General features: G+C 27.7%; 9 protein-coding genes across 9 annotated transcripts, besides 14 other annotated features; 5 read left to right on the top strand and 4 right to left on the bottom strand.

Moving 5' to 3' along the window:
* Positions 1–75: 75 nt before the first annotated feature.
* Positions 76–2052, bottom strand: EDI_247930 (uncharacterized protein; the record flags this gene model as incomplete). Its single annotated transcript, XM_001741800.1, has 1 exon — positions 76–2052. One exon carries the CDS (start codon positions 2050–2052, stop codon positions 76–78), a length of 1977 nt encoding a protein of 658 aa, XP_001741852.1.
* A 1-nt stretch (position 2053) lies between these two features.
* Positions 2054–2113: a sequence feature (AT_rich).
* Positions 2114–2185: 72 nt separating this feature from the next.
* On the top strand, positions 2186–5449 carry EDI_247920 (uncharacterized protein; the record flags this gene model as incomplete). Its single annotated transcript, XM_001741799.1, has 1 exon — positions 2186–5449. One exon carries the CDS (start codon positions 2186–2188, stop codon positions 5447–5449), a length of 3264 nt encoding a protein of 1087 aa, XP_001741851.1.
* Positions 3054–3074: a sequence feature (AT_rich).
* Positions 5450–5497: 48 nt separating the features above from the next.
* Positions 5498–5613: a sequence feature (AT_rich).
* A 47-nt stretch (positions 5614–5660) lies between these two features.
* On the top strand, positions 5661–8708 carry EDI_247910 (uncharacterized protein; the record flags this gene model as incomplete). Its single annotated transcript, XM_001741798.1, has 1 exon — positions 5661–8708. One exon carries the CDS (start codon positions 5661–5663, stop codon positions 8706–8708), a length of 3048 nt encoding a protein of 1015 aa, XP_001741850.1.
* A 65-nt stretch (positions 8709–8773) lies between these two features.
* On the bottom strand, positions 8774–10655 carry EDI_247900 (ariadne RING finger, putative; the record flags this gene model as incomplete). The annotated part of the gene is made up of 2 exons (XM_001741797.1): positions 8774–10467; positions 10529–10655. 2 exons carry the CDS (start codon positions 10653–10655, stop codon positions 8774–8776), a joined length of 1821 nt encoding a protein of 606 aa, XP_001741849.1.
* Positions 10656–10687: 32 nt separating this feature from the next.
* Positions 10688–10730: a sequence feature (AT_rich).
* A 96-nt stretch (positions 10731–10826) lies between these two features.
* Positions 10827–12521, top strand: EDI_247890 (heat shock protein 70 (HSP70)-interacting protein, putative; the record flags this gene model as incomplete). The annotated part of the gene is made up of 1 exon (XM_001741796.1): positions 10827–12521. The coding sequence occupies one exon, from the start codon at positions 10827–10829 to the stop codon at positions 12519–12521; it is 1695 nt and encodes a 564-aa protein (XP_001741848.1).
* An 81-nt stretch (positions 12522–12602) lies between these two features.
* Positions 12603–13670, bottom strand: EDI_247880 (uncharacterized protein; the record flags this gene model as incomplete). Its single annotated transcript, XM_001741795.1, has 1 exon — positions 12603–13670. The coding sequence occupies one exon, from the start codon at positions 13668–13670 to the stop codon at positions 12603–12605; it is 1068 nt and encodes a 355-aa protein (XP_001741847.1).
* Positions 13669–13692: a sequence feature (AT_rich).
* Positions 13693–14010: 318 nt separating this feature from the next.
* Positions 14011–14112: a microsatellite.
* Positions 14113–14143: 31 nt separating this feature from the next.
* EDI_247870 (uncharacterized protein) lies at positions 14144–14683 on the bottom strand (the record flags this gene model as incomplete). The annotated part of the gene is made up of 1 exon (XM_001741794.1): positions 14144–14683. One exon carries the CDS (start codon positions 14681–14683, stop codon positions 14144–14146), a length of 540 nt encoding a protein of 179 aa, XP_001741846.1.
* A 165-nt stretch (positions 14684–14848) lies between these two features.
* Positions 14849–15002: a microsatellite.
* Positions 14921–15088: a microsatellite.
* EDI_247860 (ras guanine nucleotide exchange factor, slime mold, putative) lies at positions 15005–17737 on the top strand (the record flags this gene model as incomplete). The annotated part of the gene is made up of 1 exon (XM_001741793.1): positions 15005–17737. The coding sequence occupies one exon, from the start codon at positions 15005–15007 to the stop codon at positions 17735–17737; it is 2733 nt and encodes a 910-aa protein (XP_001741845.1).
* A 208-nt stretch (positions 17738–17945) lies between these two features.
* EDI_247850 (nicotinate phosphoribosyltransferase, putative) lies at positions 17946–19118 on the top strand (the record flags this gene model as incomplete). Its single annotated transcript, XM_001741792.1, has 1 exon — positions 17946–19118. The coding sequence occupies one exon, from the start codon at positions 17946–17948 to the stop codon at positions 19116–19118; it is 1173 nt and encodes a 390-aa protein (XP_001741844.1).
* Positions 19109–19161: a sequence feature (AT_rich).
* A 409-nt stretch (positions 19162–19570) lies between these two features.
* Positions 19571–19599: a sequence feature (AT_rich).
* Positions 19600–19691: 92 nt separating this feature from the next.
* Positions 19692–19930: a repeat region.
* Positions 19931–19959: 29 nt separating this feature from the next.
* Positions 19960–20048: a microsatellite.
* An 8-nt stretch (positions 20049–20056) lies between these two features.
* Positions 20057–20210: a microsatellite.
* Positions 20170–20260: a microsatellite.
* Positions 20261–21404: the final 1144 nt, after the last annotated feature.

Below are 21404 nucleotides of genomic sequence, written 5' to 3'. Positions count from 1 at the left end.
TGTTTTTTTACTTTCGTTAGTAGAAACCTCTTGAATTATTTCTTTTAATGAAAAATGAATTGGTAGCTAAGTTTGTTAAGGTAACTGAAAACATTGATTTCTTGGAAAACTTTTTAAGGATAACTGTTCACCGTATGGTAAATTTGTTAATTCTTCTGTATTCAATGGAACAAAATTTACACAGTTTGAAATAGATAATTCACTGATTGTAGTTGGGAGATTAAGTGAACGTAATGATGAACAATGTTGAACATCAAGCTTTTCAATTGATGAATTAAACTTAATGTTGGAAAGCAAATTTAGTCTAAATAGTCTTAGAGAGGTTAGAGAGCTTGGAAGTTGTAGTTGTTCTAGTGAAAGAAATGCAAGAGATAAATTCTTAATTGAATCACTGATTGGTGGTGGTTCTGTTTTATTGCAATTTAAATAAGTTAGACAAGTCATTAGTGGAAATTGTTTTTTCAGAACACAACGAGAAAGTGTAAGTTGTAAAAGATTTTTAAATTCAGGAAGTATTGTATACTCTTCAATGACACATCCATTAAGTTGTAAAGAAGTTATTGATTCAGGTATTTCATTGAGAGTATTAGCATTTATTGTTAATTCATATACAAAAGGGAGTTTGGGAATAGTATCACCAAATGGAATAGAAATTGATAAAATAGGATGAGATAAATGTACATTTGGAGAGTCTTTGATTATAATTTTATTCAAGGTTGGTGGTAATTCAACAAAAGATGGGATAGAAAATAACGTGAGTTCATTTAACAGTGATAAATGAGTTAGTGGTGGAAGAGGAGAATTAATATTGGAAAGGAAAAGTCGTGTAATTGAATCAGGAAATTCTTGAATGGAAAGACAATCAGACAAATGAAGTTCTTTGACGTCAAGTAATAAAGGAATGTCTATCTCGCAATGTTCAATAAAACAAAATTGAAGTGTGTCAGGTAGTGAGTGAAGATGATTTAAGGAAGTTAATGAACGTAAACAAAGATTTCTGGTTTGTGGGGGGATTTCTAATTCAGATAAATGAGGACAATCAATCACATTTAATGAGGTAAGAGTCATTGGTAATTGAGGAAGGACATTTGGTTGAAAATGGATAAGTGTTAGTTCAAGTAAATTAGGAAGTAATGGAATTTCTACACTTGGAGATTCAATAGAAAGAGAAAGTAGAGATGTTGGTAATAATAATTGTGTTAGAGGAAAGTCTTCTGGAAGAATTTGTAATGAATAAATTTCTTCATCTCTAAGATCAAGTAAAATAGAGTCATGTTCAATTTGAGATGGGTATAATGCAACAAAAGGAATTAGATAATTATTAAATACTTTTGAGAAATGTTCAGTTCCTACAAAGTCAATAGCAAAAGTAAGGTGATAATAAATAGGTTCTAAAACACATGTTGTTTTAATTAATGAAATATATAAATCATTTCTATATCCAATAAACTTAATATCCTTTTTAATAGAACGACATTTTGCAATAGTAATCTCATTAATAATATCAGAAAATTTAATGATTAATTTCCCTTTTATTGTTTGGATAATCGAGAGAATTTGGTTAATATTATATTGAAGTGTTTCAAAAATAATAAGAGAATCATAAGAAATATCACTAAAATCTAATTTAATTTCTTCTAATGAACACGCTACATTTATGTGTAATTTTTTAAGATTAACAAATCCTTCAAACTTAAAAGAAACAGGTTCTGTTACAACTATGCTTAATTCAACAAGTTGTGATTTAATGAGTTTAAGATAAGAAAAGACATTTGAATTTATTTCTTCAACTGAACTAATAAATCTCAAAATATGCCGATGAAGGTAATGAAAACGTGATAAAACAGTCATAGGTGCCTCAAATGTTTGCAAATTTTTCATGTACTTTAAACACCTTTTTAACTCTAATTCATTATTAAAATTAGGATTTTTAAGAAAAAGCCCAAATAAATCACACTGGTGGCTAACAAATGAGAGTGTAATAAGGTCTTGAACAGTTTCAAAATAAAAAGCGATATTAAGTAAGAAACATCTTTCAAGTTTACACGTCATGATATTTTTAGTTTTATTTTTTTAAAAGTTAAAAATAATGTCATATAAAATACAAATTTATGAGACTTAAAAAAACAGAAAAATATGCATCATTGGTCAATATAAAATAGATTTTCGATATAAAAGTTCATTTATGACTGAAGAGGGATTTGTTCCATCAAGTATTGGTTTTGCTTATCAAGACCTTTTATCAAACATGTATGTAAGTAATGTCAGAAATAGATTGAGACAACTCAATCAACCTACAGATAATGATTGTAAAAGATGGTTCTGGGAATTAGTACAGAATGCTAAGGACTCTATTGTAAATGACCCCACAAAAAATTCTGTCTCTATCAAGGTTAAAATTACGGAAAATACATTCTCTTTTTCTCACAATGGATCACCATTTACTGCAAAAGCAATGTTAGGACTATTATACAAATATTCAGAAGGAAAGCAAAATAGTACACAATCAACAGGAAGATTTGGAACTGGATTCTTGACCACACACACTATTTCAAAAATAGTGTCTATTACTGGAGATATTTATGGTGATGAAAAAAATGGAGATGTTGTTAATGGGTTCACAGCAACAATGTACAGAGATGGTTATGAGGATGAAGAATTACTTAAAGGAGTTGAAAAAATGAAAAAGTCAATAAAATATTTAAAAGAACCATTTGGATGGACTACTTATGTTTACCAGATTCAAACTGAAACAGGGAAACAAGCTTTAGAAAAAGGACTTTCAAATGTATGGGAAAATGTTGGACAAACTCTTGTTTTTTGTAAAGAAGTGAGTGACATTACTATAGATAATAAAGGGCATATAACTAAAATAACAAGAGAACCTGTTATGACAGAAGGAACAATGGAAATTCATACAATAGTTTTTAATGAAGATAAAAAGATTAGTAAAAGACGATTTTTAATTGGAAATTATGAAGAATATAATGAAAAACTTACTAATAGATTTGGAGTTGAAAGAACACTTAGAATACAATATGCTATTGAATTTGATAATAAAAAAAATATTATTAGGAATAAATTTGCTTCATTGTATTGTGTTTTTCCACTTGTTGGATCAGAAGCAATTCAAGTTCCATTTATGCTTAATTCTCCAGACTTTCAGCCTGATTCAGAAAGAGAAACAATTTATCTTAATGGTACTGAAACAAATGATGCAACTAGAAAAATAAGCGACACTGGAGTAAACAGAATGATCTTATTAAAAACTGTTGATTTATATAGAGAATTCTTAAATCATTTGGCTCAATACAATTATAAAAATTTGTACATTGTTGGTTCTGGTTTAAAATCAATACCATCAGGAAAGTTCTTTGATAGAAATTGGTATTCTTTATATTTTATTAATTCTATGAGAGAGGTCATGGGTTCAATGCCATTTGTTGAAACACCATTTGGTTTAAAAACACTCTACAAAAATGGAGGTCCAACTATGTTTTTCCCATATATTAATGGAAATAAAAAACAAATACATTCATTCTATTCAATTGTTGCAATGTTATATCCAACAAAAGTATGTAATGAAGAATGTCTCCAACCATGGCTAGATAATATTTGGGAAGGATGCGGTATTCTTACTATCCAGAAACTACTACATTATATTAGTCAATACAAGTCTTTATCTGAAATGGAAAAACACTACAAATCAGTAGATTTTAAAACAGCATTAAGTAATCTTATTGACTTAGTCTTTGAAATTGATAAAGAATTATTAAACAAATACCCAATTATTCCAAATAAGAATGAATCATTTAAAAGACTTGACTCACCTGGTTTAGTTAGTGTGGTTCATGTAGATAACTTATTGAATAAACTTCTTGAAAAAATTACTGGAAAATGGAATGAAAATTGTATTCATGAATGTGTTCAGAATGAGAATTTAACCACTTCACTTCATACTGATAGAGTGTGTGAAATCATTAACTCAGAGATACTAAAACTAAGAGAAATTAAATCTAAAGATATCGCTGGTGATGAAGAGTTTTTAAAAAAAGTTGATTTATTAGTTGCGTGCTGTGTAGATGATCAAACTAAATTTGGAGAAGGGTTCATCAACAAAAGAAACTTCATTTATCAGAATGTTTTTGATTGGTTTGATGATATTATTCCTGAAAAAAAACTGATTACAAACTCATTCTCTGAAATAGTATGGGATAATCTTGATCTCATTCTTATTGGAATTCTTTTGAGAAAAATAGAAAGTACTAAAGAAATAGAAAAAATCCCAGTTACTATAAACCAGTTTAATGATTTGTTATGTTATTTACATAAAAATTCAACAGCACTTGTTTGGAATAGATACGCTATTATTCCTGACCAAAATGGTAATTTTCAAAAACCAGAAGGAATGTATACTGATGGTGGTGTCCCTGATTGCCTGAAATGTGACAACATCACTGCTTTTGGTATAGACTTTAAAAAAATTCTTTGTAACAAAAAAATTAAATTACCTTTACCTGTTATGTCTCTAGATGATGGGTGTAATAAATTTGCAAAGTTAGAACCAACCAATTTATACTGGGAAAATATCCTTTATTTATTTTCAATTATTCCACAAGAACAAGCTATTCATGACAGACAAAAATTATATTATGACCTAAGCAAGTGTTATTTGAATAACGAAAATCCTGAAGTATCACTAGATGTTAGTAGTGACATTCTATGGAAAAGATATAAATTTCTTTTGGTTAAAAAGATCATTGAAAGGCATAACTCTTTTGATAATTTTTTCCATTACAAATCTAATTTACGTTTAAATGATAAAACTGCTTTTAGGATGATAGAAATGTATTGGACTTGTTATGACTTACATAGTCAGGAAATCTATAGTAAATTGCATTACTCAAAGAAACTTCCTAATCAATACGGATTATTCAAAAACTCAAATAGTCTATCATTTGATCAAGATAATGCCAAAAGTGTAATAGAAATCCAATCGACTTTATACTCTGGTTTAATGAACTCTTGTATTGGTATGTATATTAAATACAACAATTACTCTGAGTATAAGGACACACTACTACTTAATGGAATTAAAAATATTAATAATAGCTTGAAAAATACCACACTAATAAATATATGTAATAATATTGATGAGATGGTTGAGTCTTGTTATAACAACAACAGAAAACAATTATTCAATAATTATAAATTCAAAGATGCTATGACTGAATTATTTGCAACTGAGTATATTCCTTCATCATTATACTTCCCTAAGCTTAGCCAAGAAACACTTCTTAATGACATTGAGTATAGTGTGATCTTTAGTTCCGAGTTTAAAAAATCATTCTTTAAACTATCAAAACTTTTAAAAAAGAAAGAGTTAACAGTAGATGGTTTAATTAATTTAGTTAATCAATACAATCCAAAAACAGAAGAGACAAAATGAACGCAAAATCCTATCGTACTTTTGTCATTGAATAAAGTGACAAAGAAGAATTAAAAAGAATATAATTAATTATTTCTTTTAAAAATAGGTTTTTTAAAAAAAAATAAACATCATTGATAAATTTAATTGTTTTAATTTATAAAATAATTTAAAATAATTTATTTGCTTATAAAAATACTCCAGAATAAAACTTATAATTCAATAATTTAAGATGTTATCAAACACTGTCCAAAATTGTTATGATGATTTAGCAATTCAAATCCGTAAATTATCAAAAAAAAGTATTACTATGCTTGGAGGTGCATATACTGCTTTGGTTAATAATGGTCAGTTCAACAAAAATGATGTTGTCCTATTAACGAATTTATTTTATACTTTTCTAGAAAGTAGCCAATCTGAAAAACAAGAAAAACTTTCTAAATTATTAGAAGATGAAAAGAAAAGTGTAACCTCATCCCCTAAATTAAAAACAAACACTGAAAAAATAGTGGAGAGGGTTGGGGCCAATGCAGTAAGTCAAACACAAGACCCAGGAGAACTACCAAAAGGAAGTGTATTAGAAAACACAAACCAGCCTAACAAAGATAATACGTTATCAGAGTTTCTCCAGAAAATAATTGACCTTTATTCATCTGAAACCAATAAACAACTGTTTTGTAATATCTGTCAACAACTCCTAAGAGAAGTGGTTATACAATTAACTGTTGTACCTGCTATAGACAACGAAATGAAAGATCGATTCATTCAGTTTATTAAACAAATAAATACTATCCAGTCAGGATATTTAAGTCTAGACTCAGTATTTACAAATAAATTTACTGGTAATGAAACAACAAAATTAATTCAAGAAGAAACAAATTGTCTGTACTATTCCTTTATTAACGAATTTAAGAACTTACTTACTGAGACAAGCAAAAAAAACAGTTCCAAGACAGTTAACGATTTTTATAATGGCCTAAACCAACTATTACAAGAAGGAACTCTCCAAACACAACTACGTTATCTTCATAATAATGAACATTTTAAAAAAGCTCAAACATTAATAGACAGTGTATTAAATAAAGAAACTAAGAGAGATAGGAAATCAGAAGTCAAACAAAAAATTTTGAGATTACTTACTGATAAGAATCCTAATCTACTTTTAAAGGCTGATAACTTAGAGGAATTTGTTGACAATATTCTCAACACTCCTGATTTCACAAAAGCCTCTAAACTAAATTCCAAAATAAATGAATTGGAAAAAAAAAATAATAATGCCATTCATAAAAAAGAAGAATTAGAGAATGAAATTAAAAAAGCAAACGTTAATTTAAATAAGATTCATGAAATTATTGAATCTTATTCAGAGCCACTACAAGAAGTTAAAAGGGAAAAAGATGCACTTATTAAACAAATAAAAGAATATGACTCAATTAAGGCTCAAAGTATTGCTATTCCATTTGAATTATGGTATCTTGAAGCTAATTACACATGCATTATTTTTATAGGAGAAAGAAAGAAACGAATTAAATTTGTTCTTCAATTAAGGCATAGTAATAAAAATGGAGAACTAATACAAATTAGGAACAACATTTATACTAGAATATATTTCACTCATAAACACTTTAGAAGAGAAGGTGATGATGTTGTTTATTACATTAACGATAGTGACATTCCTAAAGATCGTAGAGTAAATGTCATACATCCAAATGGGTCTAGGTACCAATACTCATATGTCAATTTTAAAGATAATCAAATTATTACCGAAGGCCGTGGATTTACGAATGATTTGAATTCTTCTAAAGGAAGATTTATTATAAGAAAAGTAAGTAACATCAATTTATTATCTCCTAGTGAAAATGAACTAATTAAGAAAAGAGAAGATGACGCTTCAAAAATAAAGGAACTTATCGATAGAGAAGATGGTATTAACTATAATAAAGAAAGTGCTAACAAAAAATTGGAAAATTATAATTCTACTATTTCTCATTTAGAAGAGCAAAAACAAAAGTATGATAGTGACCTAAATTCATTTAAAGAAGAAATAAAAGACCTACGACTTGAATTAAGCCAGGAAGAGAAAAGAATTAATGAAGATAGTTCTAAGGATCTCGATAAAATTCGAAAGAAAATTCTAGCTAAGGCTATTGAAGAAAACAGAATTATTATATACTCGTGTAACCATAGTAACGAAATTAAATTTATCGATGCAGCTGAGGGCTCTGGCATTAAATTTTCAATTAGTGGACAGAGTATATGTTTTTTAGACTCAAAAGAAAAGGACTTAAGAACAAAAGAAGGCGAGCGGTGGTCGTCGATCTTGTCTGGTAAATTACTAACTTTCTATTATCATCTTATCGAAGAGCTAAAGTTTACTAACAAAGAAGAGGCAGTGCCTAATGATAACATCATCTTTGAAACCCTTTTCAGTGATCAACAAATTATCATTTTTAATGTAGACATTCCTAGTTCTTATAATGAAAAATACATCCCTATTGCTCCCTGTAAAAGAAAGGCTTTTGACATGGATGAACCAAATCGTTTTATGGTATTTCCAGTTAAAACACCTAAGTGTCCTACTAGATTCGTCTTTAAGAATGGTTATTACTCTGGAACTCCAGATGGAGGTATTATTCTTATTAATGTTTCATTCAAAGAAGATGAGCAGAATTTAGGAGTTAGTGATAATATTTTACCATCAGTGTCTCCTCGTAAACCTCTTAAAGAAGGTGAAAAGAGAACAGAACAACTCTCAGTAGAAAATTCTTCCAAAGCTAAACAACAACAACTTAAGAGTTCAACTACAGACACTCAAAAATCCCTAGGTATTTCAGATATATGGGAGCTAACTTTTAAGGACCAATCTAGTGATGTGTATGCATTTAAAAAAGATGGTAAGATGTATGGAACTAAACTTATCAAGACTTCCTCCAAAAGTGAACAGAAACCAGGCGATGTGTTTGATTATCAAAGTGAAGGCTCTCACTCCTCCGCCCTTGGTGTGTATTGTCTAAGGTCTGTAGATAAAAGTAAGAAGAAGAACTACAAAAAATGTCTTGATAAAGAGCTAGAGTTTCATTTCCCTGAAAATTTCAAAAAAACTTACAACAAAGATTTTTTTGGAGTAAAGACTAGTATAGGAAGTGATTACTCAACAAATATAAGTGACACTTCAATAATTCTACCAATAGAATCCAGTAGGGTAGGAAATAAATATTATGCAATATTCGAGTATGAACCAAATAGATATATTGGCGTTACTTTTAATTTTAGTAATTAACTCCCTTCTTTTATCAACAATTTGAGATGGATGATTATCTTTAAACAAAACAGTTATAATTAAAGTTATTGTTGGTCATCTTCATAAGAAGATGTTATATTTTCAAAGGTTTTCTTAATTGAAGTAACGCATTTGTCTAAGTCACTCATCATACTGATTGTAATTTTTTCTGCTTTAAGAATAGATTGAATTTTTTTTGTTAACTCTTCAGCTGGATATTGAAATTGAGTCATTTGGAAGTCATAAAGATCCTTTTTGTCTTGATTAAAGTACTCAAGAACATACAAATTTCTCAAAACAGTATGAGCGTCTATTTCTACAAGCGAAGCCTCATACAGGGGAGATAAAGTAGTAGCAATGGATTTTTGTTCTTTCATTATTTCTAAAATAGTAGAATACCTTTCTAATGATTGTTTTACGCCTACATCTTGAAGGTCATAGTGAGTAAGATAATTTAGTGTTTCTTCATCTATATAATCATCACCACCACTATTTTCTTTTTGTTGATATGGAACGCAATTTTGTCCTGGTTTGTGTTGATGGTTGTTAGTAACTTGCATACACACCCAACAGAAAAAACAATGGCATTTATAACAAGACATCCATTGACATCCACCATTCTTCTCAATAAATGCGCCACATGAAGGACATGGTCTTGAGTTTGTTCTAATCCATTTTAAATTTAATCCATCCCTTTTTAATAACTCTTGCCATAACCTCCATTGTTCACAAGTAGCAGGTCGATGGTTTATCTCTCCACAGAGAAGACACATATTAGTTTGACAAGAACATATTGCAGTTTTATTACTATCTAATAGACTTCCTTTATAATGTAGTACTTTATTACATCTTTCATTGAAACAGTATCTACATAAAAAATCTTTATTTCCTTCAATGAACGCAGTGATAAGTAATTCACAATACCTATAATATGTATAGTCATCAACTAAAGAACGTACAATATCCATTGTAATACAACAGTGACATCCAGAACTTAAACATTTAAGATTTCCAATGCTTTTACCATTTTCTCTCATTCCAGTTAATATTTGTTCAAGAATACATTGTTTACAAAATGAATGTCCACACCGATTTGTGAACATTTCTTCTGGTAACTTGTCTTCATAACAAACGTCACAAGTAATTGATTGTGTTTCTAATTTTTCATCTCGTTCTTTATGTTGTTGAGTTAATTTTTTATCTAACTCATTATACCATAATTTCATTGAAGATGGTATTGTTCCATTATTTACAGATGCGATAACAGAACTGTCTTCATTATAAATCATACAAATATCGAAATAAAATTGTGGAGATAGTCCTAGTAATGGGCATTGTTGAATAACATTATTTGATGGATAAATTAATTCTCTTAATGATTTGTATTTATTTTTTAAATTGTTTTTTACATAACTAAGATGGTTTTGAAGTTTTCTAAGTGCTTCTTCTTCATTACCTTTATATTCAATTAATGATAAAATGGCTAAACATCTATTGAATCCTCTACCAATAATATTGCATATACTCTCTTCATCAATTTGATATTTAGAAATATTGGTGTATTTTAAAACAAAGTAATCTTCAGGAAATACAGTTGACTGTGGTGCAAACCATTCTTCTTGTTTTTGTTTATATCCATTCTTTGTTAAAAAATTGTCATCACCAAAGAAATCGTCTTGTAGTCTTAATGTCTTAAACCCATTTTCATAAAATAGGCTTAATACAATTGTAGGGCAAACACAAAATAATTCACTTGTTTCTACTAGTCAGTAATGGATTTCATTGTAACTAAATATTTTTTTATTATAAGTAAAACAAACCAACTAATTCTTTATATATAACTGTTAACAATTTGTTTCTATCAAAACACTCAGACCTTGACATTAACTTTTTACGGTATGAAGAAATAGGAAGTCTAGAAATGATGGCAATAGTCTCTTGATCCATAAAGAGAGTAATCAAATAAATGATTCTTTAACAATTTTTCATAAAAAAATAAAAATTAAAAAGAAAAAATAATATGCTTAAGATGCAACACATCAAAAAAACGTTGAACCCACGTCATCAAAGAGAATAAAAGCAATCTTCTAAGGTGTTTATTAAACAGAATATTTGGTTATGTCTAATAAACAACTTAGTGAAGCAGCTAAAGCTAGAGGTACACAAGCCTTTAAAGATCAAAAGTATGAAGAAGCTATTAAAGAATATACTGAAGCTATTAAATATGATGAAACAAATGGTGTATTATATTCAAATAGAAGTGCTTGTTACGCTTCTTTAGAACAATTTGATAAAGCACTAGAAGATGCAAACAAAACTATTCAATATAAACCAGATTGGTCACGTGGTTATTCACGTAAGGCATTTGCTTTATTAAAATTAGAGAAGTATGAAGAAGCAGAAGAAGTATGTAATGCTGGTTTAAAAATTGAACCAGAAAATCAAATGTTGAAAGATATTCTTGATGAAGTGTATGAAAAAAAAGTCCCATTTAATGTCAACGAAATGTGGAAAAATTGGAGAATTAAACTTGCAGCCAATCCAAAAACTGCTTCTTATTTAAATGATCCAGTTTTTGTTAATAAAATTGAAAAGATTGCTGCAGATCCTAAAACACTTCAAACAGAAATGAATGATGTTAGAATTACTGAAGCAATGATAGTATTAATGGGAATTGATATGAATAACTTCAAACCTCAAGAACAAGAACACACTAATACTCCTATGGAAGAAGAAAAACCAAAAGATATTCCTAAAACTGAAGAAAAGAAAATGGAAGAAGAAGTTCCAAAGAAAGAAGAAACTCAACCAATGGATGAAGTTCATCCAGAAGATATAAAGAAAAAAGAAGCACAACAACAAAAGGCAAAAGGAAATGAATTATATAAACAAAAGAAATTTAGTGAAGCAATGGAATGTTATGATAAAGCTATTGAACTTGATCCAAGTGATTTAACATTTAAATTAAATAAATCAGCTGTGTTTTTAGAAATGGAAAAATATGATGAATGTATTAAATTATGTAATGAACTTATTGATGAATATAAAGAGCAACGAATTTATACACAAAATGCTAAATTATTTATGAGAATTGGTAATGCTTATTTCAAACAAGACAAATACACAGAAGCACTTGACTTTTATAAAAAATCATGTACTGAAAAAAGAACAGAAGAGATTTTGAATAAAATTAAAATAACTGAGAAGAAGAAGGAAGCTAAAGAACAACAAGAATACTTCTCAGTAGAAAAGGGTGAAGAAGCTCGTGCTAAAGGATCTGCTTTCTTTAAAGAACAAAACTTCCCTGAAGCTATTAAATGTTATACTGAAGCAATTAAACGAAATCCAAATGATCATCTTGCATATTCTAATAGAGCTGCTGCTTATCAAAAACTTGGAGAACACCCATATGCTATTAAAGATGCTGAAATGTGTATTAAGATTAAGCCAGATTTCATAAAAGGATATAATAGAAAAGCATTTTCTCATTTCTGTATGAAAGAATATAATAAAGCATTAACTGAATATGAACGTGCTTTAAAAATTGATCCAAATAATGCTGAAGCAACATCAGGAATTACTACTGTTCAAAATGCAATCATGGGAACTAGTAATGCAGAAACTGATGAAGAACGATTAAGACATGCCATGGCTGATCCAGAAATTCAAAGTATTTTAACTGATCCAATGATGAGAAATATTTTGGATGATATGGGAAAGAACCCTGCTTCTGCTACTAAATATTTACAAGATCCTGAGGTTCGTTCAAGAATAGAAAAATTGATTGCTGCTGGTATTATTAAAACAGCTTAAAAACAATGTTGGATGGGACTGATAACCAAAAGTATTTTTTAAATTTACATCTTTTTTAATTTTTTTGGTTTAAATGAGGAATTATTTTTGAAGGTTTAAAATTTCTTGAAGAACATTTACCATGTAACGAGCAAAACTTTGTAAATAAAGAATAAGTTGACCATCAACAATAAGAGTATCATGTTTAAGTTTATGATGTCCTCTTTGAATAATAAAATGAATCTGTGCACGAGAAGTGAATGGATTAAGGTTATACCTTGGATGATGATGGAATAAAATATTTAAGTCTTGTTGGTGTTGTTGGTTAAGAAAATCACATGACTCAAATAGTTGATTTTGTTTATCAGAACATTGAAGAGATTGAAGAGGAAAAGAGAATGGTTGGTATGGAACTTCCCAATACCCATGAGTTTGAGATATTTTTATGTCATCAGAAGAAGATACATAAAATATGAACGAAGGATCATAAATAAGAGTTAAATTCTTAACCATTTTTGTATTGACTTGATTCCCTGCAACAAATGCAAATACTATATTCATGTTAATTGGTGTTTGAGTAACTGATTCTATAATTGAGAAGAGAAGTTGACATGAGAATATTTGATTTATTTTGTCAATTCTTGGAATATCAAAGAAACATGAAATTAAGAAGAAGATAACAGAAATAACAATACGTAGTTTTTCCCCAATTTCTCCATAAATAATTCCAATAAATGGAAGTATGACTACTCCAATGTGAAGAACTAAGAGTAATGACTGTTTGTTTAAAGGATGTAAATGACAATAAATTAGGGTTGTTGGTTTCCATGGATTTAAATAGTCTTCATTGACAAGATAACCATTGTAACTAGAAAAATTGACAACATAACTTTGAGAGTTGAATGGTTTAAGAACAGTCAGAATAAAGTCAAGAAAATGAAAGACTTTGTTGATTAAGAATAAACCACAAATAGAGACTGACAAGGAGAGAAAAAGTGTTTGGTTAATAATTGATGTAAAAATACAAAGAGAGAAATAAAGGATGAGGTATTGGTCTGGAGAAAAACGGTGATGAGGAAGTGATTGTTCAAAGATAGAATATTGAATATTTTTTTCCTTAAATATTTGAGGTAATGTATTTGATTTCTCCAATAATTGTTGAAATATCATTAAATATTTTTATTAAATTTAAGTACAAATATAAGGATTTTTCCTTTCGTTTTAATTTCAATCTTGAGATAATTTATTGGAGAACTATACAAACAAAAATATCAATTTTGTTGAAAGAATAGTACTAGATTCATTATTTAGAATTTTGTTAAAACTGTTCTATTTAAACAGTATTATCTAAAAATAGAAAATTAAGAAAATATTTAAAATTGAGAGTATCACAACAATAAGTTAAAGAAAAGTTGTGGCATTAATTAGTTTTTACAAAAAAAGAAGACGGATGAAAATATCAAAACTGAAACTTAGTAAGAGTTAAAGAAAATATGATATTTATAAATTGATAAAATAGAATGTATGAAAGTTTTAGAGAAAATGAATACAATAATAGAAAAAAAAACAAAAGAATAAATGAGATAAAGTACAAATGAATAATACAACATAATGTTTTGAAGAGAAGCGATTTAAAAATCATATTATAAGAAATTTTTAAGCTCATCTCTTGTAATTAAAGAAACCATCTGAGAATTTACTTTATTCATAATATAGTCTCTAATAGAAGATGCTTTTCTATTAATATCTCTTATTGAATACAATAATTTGTTTCGATAGGAAATTGTAACTCCTCCATCGAATCCACAATTTTGTTCATTTTCTGCATAGACTGTATAACCATATTCAGTTACCAAATCCATTAATAAATGGAGTAACTCCCATCTTTTTGCTTCTTGCATCCTTCTTTTAGCCGTTTGTTGACTGACTCCTTGTTTTGTTAAAGATGCAATTAATTCATCCTCTCTTTTTCTAATGAACGTTTGAACTTCCACCTCATCTCCAGAACAAAAATCAATTTTAACTATTTTTATAAATTGTTTGGTCACTGTTGTCTTTCTTTGGGGTTTAGCTATTGTTAAATTAACATATTGATTTAATATCGCTATGAGAATAGCTTCGACATCACATTGAGTATTCATCATTCTACATTGTTTCAATTTTGTAGGCTTCTTATCACTCATTTCTTACTAATTTAGAGAGAGGTTTGATTTTATAAGATTCCAATCAGATTATTGAATCATGTAAGTTTTTTTTCAAATCTTTTGATGTTATTTTTTTTGGTTAAAAAATTTTGTGGCTTTCAAAAAAAAATGTAAATGTATTTTTAGAATGCAATAATTTAATTCAAAAAAATAGTAATGAAAAACAAAAAAATAAAAACATTTTTCTTTTTAAAACAAAAATAAAAAATAGTTTTTAATAAAAAAAAAAAAGAAATAATAAAAAATTACAATAAAAAGAAAAGATGAACTGTAAAAAACTAAAAAAAAAACAAAACAATTATGGCAACTGAAAATAAAATGGAAGAACAACTCAAACTATTAGAACATCAAATAAATGAAACTACAAATAAGTATAATGATATATTATCAATAAAAGGGACATTAAAAAAGAGGTTAGAAGAAATGGTAGTACCAGAAATAACAAAAGAAGAAATAATGAAGAAAGAAGAAGAATTAAAACAACTTCAAAAAGAAATCAATGAATTAAAACTAGAAATTAATGAAGAAGAAAAAAAGGCACTTACTAAAGAGTCTAATGGAATAAATAAAAGAGAAGATGTGAAAGGTTCATTTAAACTTAGTGTTAGAAGAGAAAGATCAAAGACTGCTGTTATTAGATTAAGAGAGAAATCACATCAACCATTAGCTGTCACAGATTATAGTGCTGATTTTGAGAATAGAAAGAATACTGAATTTACTAGATATGCTGAAACTATTTCAAATATGTTGAAACAAAATGAATCAATTTCAACAGATGAAATTATTGATCAGTTAGCTTCTAAACTTAATGAATTACATGATGAATTAGATGGAGATTCTTTAATTCCAGATACTTCAACTGCAGAATTATTAAAAACTACTAATTATGAATCAATTCATTTAAGAAAAACCTCTACTGCTTTTAGAGTTACTTCAAAAATTGCACCAGGTGATATCATATTACGTGATGCTAACGATAGTGATGTTAAACGATTTGAAGAAGTAATTCTTAATATGAGTGAACAAGCAGCAGCAGTTGCTGCTTGTAGTGAAGATGCATTATGTTTCGGATCATTAGTATTAGTAAACAAAGATGATAATTCATTTTCTGTAGAATTTAGTGTAAGATGTGAGACATTAAGAGGAGAAGTAGTAAAATTATTTGATGCAGCTAAACATGCTATTGATGAGCCAATTGTTTTTAGAGAAGATTCATCGATTTTTGTTGAGAATTATAAATCGGAAATTGCACCATTTGTTAAACTATTAACTGACTCAAAAGAATTAGTCAAAAATAAATCAATTGAACCAGTTATTGATTCAGCAATGATTGACGCTTTTAATGGTGTTGGAACACAAATTAAAGCTGGACAAGTCGAAAAAACTTTTTATGACAAAGCCCTTGCTGTTCGTGCGTTAACATCAGAACTTATTGTTCTTGCAGGTACTATTGCAAAAATGAAACCAAAAAGTTCTGAAGAATGTAATTATTGTGATAATAAAAATAATTCATTATCATCTAATTCAGGGAATAATGGATGTATTACATTTGATTCAAAAAGATTTGAAAAAGAAAAGTTATTGTATGTTGAGACAAGTGATGTTCTTATTAGAATTATTGATACATTAAGTAGTTATATTAATGCTGTTGCTACTGCTCATAAAATTGCTACAATGCAAAAATCATCTACAGTAACTAAAGAAACAGAAGATAAAGATCCATTATGGGAAGAATTAAATGGAAGTGTTAAAAAACTTAAATACGATGAAATAAAACATACAGTAGATGGTGGTTCATTAAATAGATTTATTGAATTATTAACAAGTCCTGGATTGATTAATAATGATTTCAATAGAGTATTTATGTGTTCATTTCCATATTTTACAAATTCTAAAACTGTGTTACAAAAATTAATTGAACGATATAGAGTTCCTAAAGAATTTGTTATTGATTCTACAAAATACGTTATCGATGAAACAAATTCTAATGAACAATCTAAAGAGTCTAGAATGAATGAAGATGCCATATCAATTGCTAAAAAAATTAAAGTTCGTACTGTTATTGCATTAAAAGGATTATTGCTTGATGCTTTTGAAGAGTGTGATGAATCTGTTATTGAAGAGGCTCAATGTTTCCTTGATAATGAATTAGGAGTCAATGATAGTACTAAAACTCTTAAAGAACAACTTAAAAGAAGAGTTAATGAAAGAAGTAAACAAATTACAAGTTTCTTAATTCCACCAATTGATTTCTTTATTCCTGATGAACATATCTCACCAACTATGCTTATTGCTATGATGGATGAAGTCGAAATTGCAAGACAATTAACTATGGTAGATTATAATATTTATAAGACTATTCAACCATCAGAACTTTATAACTCTGATGTATTTACTAAAAATGAATTAAGGTATAGAGCAGAAAATGTTATGAGAATGTCTGATAGAGTGAATGAAATCTGTTTTTGGGTAGCATCATTAATTCTTTCATTCCCCGATTTAAATAATAGAGCAAAGATGATGACTAAATTAATTAATGTAGCAGAGGTATTATTTAATATGAATAACTTCCATTCATTAGCAGGTATTTATGTTGGTATTGAAGGATATTCTAGTATTTCTAGGTTAAAGAAAACACGAGCTGAATTACCAGTATCCGCTCAAAAAACATTAGACAAATTAAATAAATGGCTTGGACTTGAATCAAATTATCTATTATATAGAAATCATTTAAGTAGTCTTAAAGATAGATGCGTACCATTTATTTCTGTTATCGGTAAAGATTTGACTTTTATTATTGAAGGAGCAAAAGCTACTTTTGATTATGATGTAGGTGGTGTTCAATGTAAATTAATTAATTTCTATCGTCATCAATTAGCAAATGAGAAAGTTACAGACTATTTGAAATTCCAACAATACCCTTATACATTCCCAGTTGTTCAACCTTTATATCAATACATATCCAATCCATTATACTTACCAGATAAGTTAATTTACGACCTTTCATTGTTATATGAGCCAAGAGGAAAATAATTCATTTGCTTCATAAAAAACACAAGAAGAGTGTTTTAATTCATCTCTTTTAAATACTTTTTTTGTATTTAAAACCTTCTAATAGATAAGAAAAATTTGATTTTATCAGAAAAAGAAAAAATTAAGAATCCACGTATTTCCACATCGTTTATATTGTTTATAATCCTTTCTTTATAAAATCAAACATCTTTTATTTCATTTATTAAAGATGCCAATTATTACAAGTATACTTGATAATGATTTATATAAATTTACTGTAAGCAATGGTTATTTCTGCTTGTATCCTTATGCCTCTGGTGTTTTTTCTTTTAGAGACCGTAATTTAATGAATTTCCCTGATGGTTTTGCTGAAGCATTACAAAAAGAGATAGATGAAATGGCATCTATAAGCACAACAACAGAAGAGGTTGAATATCTTAAAACTCTTAAATATTTACCTCCAACATATATTGAATTTATTAAGAATTTTCATTATGATCCAAAAGAAGTTAAGATTAAAGTTATTAACAATAAACTGTATATAGATTGTACTGGATATTTGTACAGAATGACTTTATGGGAAGTTCCCTTATTGGCTATTGTAAGTGAGTTATATCAAAAAATGACTCATCACACTGCTGACATGGATTATGTTATTAAAAATACTACATTGAAAGCAAAAAAACTTACTGAAGCAGGATGTAAGTATAGTGATTTTGGAACAAGAAGAAGATTTTCTAAAGAAGTTCATGAAGTTGTTGTTAAAACATTGAAAGAGAATTCTGGTAACAATTTTATTGGATCGTCCAACGTTTATTTAGCAATGAAGTATAACATTAAACCTATTGGTACACACCCACATGAATGGATGATGTTCCATGCTGCTGCTTATGGATATAAAGGGGCTAATGCTTTAGGATTAACTCGATGGAGAGATTTGTACAGAGGGTATTTATGTTGTGCTTTAACTGATACATTCACTACTGATGTATTCTTTAGAGAATTTAACAGACCACTTGCCATGAGTTTTGATGGTATCAGACATGACAGTGAATCTCCATTTGTTTTTACTGATAAAGCCATTGCCTTTTACAAGAAAATGGGAATTGATCCAATGATTAAAAACATTGTTTTCAGTGATAGCTTAACTTATGAAAAAGCTATTGAATTACAAAATTATTGTAAAGGAAAAATCAATTGCAGTTTTGGTATTGGGACTCATTTTACTTGTGACACCGGTAATGATAATAAACCCTTAAATATTGTTATGAAACTTTTAAAAGCAAAAGAATATGACGAAAATGAGTTTGTGGGTTGTGTAAAACTTTCTGATGCAGTTGGAAAACATCTTGGGGATGAAAAAGATATATTAACTTGCAAATTATCTCTTGGAATTAATTAAACATTTTTATTGTTTTTTTATATTTAGTATTTTAATAATAAATGTGTTGATGAGAGGTTGTAAAAAATAAGTAATAACTAATAATAACTTAACTAGTTCATTTGTTTTGATAATTTATCTTCATATTTTTTTGAACGTTTAAAACTTTATAGTAGAACACTCATAAATTTATCAATGTTTGTTCTAATTGAAAGCACGGCTATATTCGTTTTCTTTTAATATCACCACCAAAACATATGGTGTTTATTTACTCATGAAACACCTAAATCTAAATATTTAGTTTGTTTGTTAATACAAGAATAATTGATTCATTAGAAGAATTATATTTAGAGCTTCATGAAGTTCAACACAAAGTTTCAAATACTTTGGATAAGACAAATATTCAGAGAATAGAGAGTTTTATTTTACAGAAATTTTATGTTTTTATTGAAATTTCTATCATTGTATTCATGTTAAATTAACAAATTTATTAATTTATATTGGTATTTAATAGAAAAGAATGAAGAATTTCTTCAATTATTAATAGAATTAAGTTCTATTGTTATATATTCTTTGAAAAATAATTTATCAGATCTATGTATTGTTTTGTTGTAATAAAAGCAATGTCGCATGATACTCACCTTATTATCAGTCACTAGGTTATTGACTAACCCAATGACGCTAATTTCGATTTTTAATTCTCTAACTAGTCAATGCTTTCTAACCTATTTATTAAAATTACTTTTAGTTTATTTTATCATATTTTATTTATCATTTTTATTACATTTTTTGTTTGTTCATTTTCTTAATACATTATTTAAGTTTTTATTCAAGCAATTAATTGTAAGTTAATGTGTTTCACTTCGTTTGTTTCTCTGTTTCTTTGTTTTGGTGTCTTTTCATTTCTTGTTGTTTGTTTATTATTTATTGTTTCTGTATATCCATTTCTTTCTGCATACTCTCTATTTCTACTTCTGTATTTTTCTCCATTGTATGTTTATTGTCACTGTCATTCCTTTCTTCTCTATTTCTCTCTATGTTAAAATTCTTTCATTATCATGTTGGTTTGTTATTATTTGTTATTGTTCTTTGTTTTTTTATTTATTTATATTTATTAGTTCTTTTCACTAAATAGTTATTCGTTTATTAATTTAATTGTTAATATTTCCTTTGTAATTTTTTAAAAGACTATAAACGATAAAGATATGATGTAACAAATATTTGGACTAAATTCTCTCTTTCATAAAGAGTATTTAAAGTGAGGTAAGTCATATTTTCAATTTATTTTCTTCACTTTGATATTGTTTAGCTTTAAAAACAATGACAATATTGATTTGGTCCATTCTAACCATTACTAATACCAAATTACTAAAATATTAAATAGTTGAATTTACATATTTGATTACATTAAATATTAATGGCATTGAGAAAAAAGAAGAAGCAAATAGTCTAACATACTTGTTTTAGTGGAAGTCTATATATTTTAAAGTAATGTTTATTTTGATTATTGGACTATAAAATAAAAGAATAATATGTAAAATAGAATAAGGTACAGAAAGATATACTATCTCTTTATTGGTCATTTTAATTCAGAATTACAGTACTAAGTAAGACCAAATTAATAAAGAACATTTCAAGTAGTTTTTCACAAGAATCAGATTCACAAATTTATCAAATTCTGTGATGAATAACAATACTTTTATTTGAAAAATCGAAAGGAAGAAAAATGAAAGAGTTACAAAAAATAACAAAAAAGGATTATAAAAATATCTTTAATTCAAAGAATTATAAACTTGTTCTAGACCTAGTAGCTTGTCAAAGAATAAATAAATATATTCAGCCATAAGGATACTCTTTCTTCTTGCCTTCTCTCTAGTAACTTTTCTTTAAAAAGATCTTTGGTGTTGTAGATATTAGAAAGAAATAATAAACTAGATTTCAAATTGAACAAAGTTGTGATTGAGATTGTTCATCATATCTTTTAATTGACAAACAGCATCCTTTGAATGACCACACTGTTCTAATATTTTAATAATTTCTAAATTTTTCTGTTTAACTTCTTGGTATTTATGATAGAGAGTATCATACTGTCCTTTTTCAAGAATGAAATCTTCTTTAAATCTTTTCTTTGACTTTCTTACTGTTTCTTTATTTCTGATCCTCTTGTCAATTTTTTTAATTAAAAGGATTTCTTGTTGTGATAATGGCATTTCTCTTTTCTTGACTTCTTTCAGATAACACCTAAACTCTATTTTTGACATTTTTGTGAGAATTTTCTCAGGTAATAATCTAGAGTAGTCCACATCA

The sequence above is a fragment of the Entamoeba dispar genome, genomic scaffold, assembly GCF_000209125.1.
Source record: "Entamoeba dispar SAW760 scf_1105229464049 genomic scaffold, whole genome shotgun sequence".
NCBI classification, from domain to species: domain Eukaryota; phylum Evosea; order Mastigamoebida; family Endamoebidae; genus Entamoeba; species Entamoeba dispar.
The sequence above is the reverse complement of the archived record's forward strand: the minus strand, read 5'-3'. Positions and strand labels throughout refer to the sequence as shown.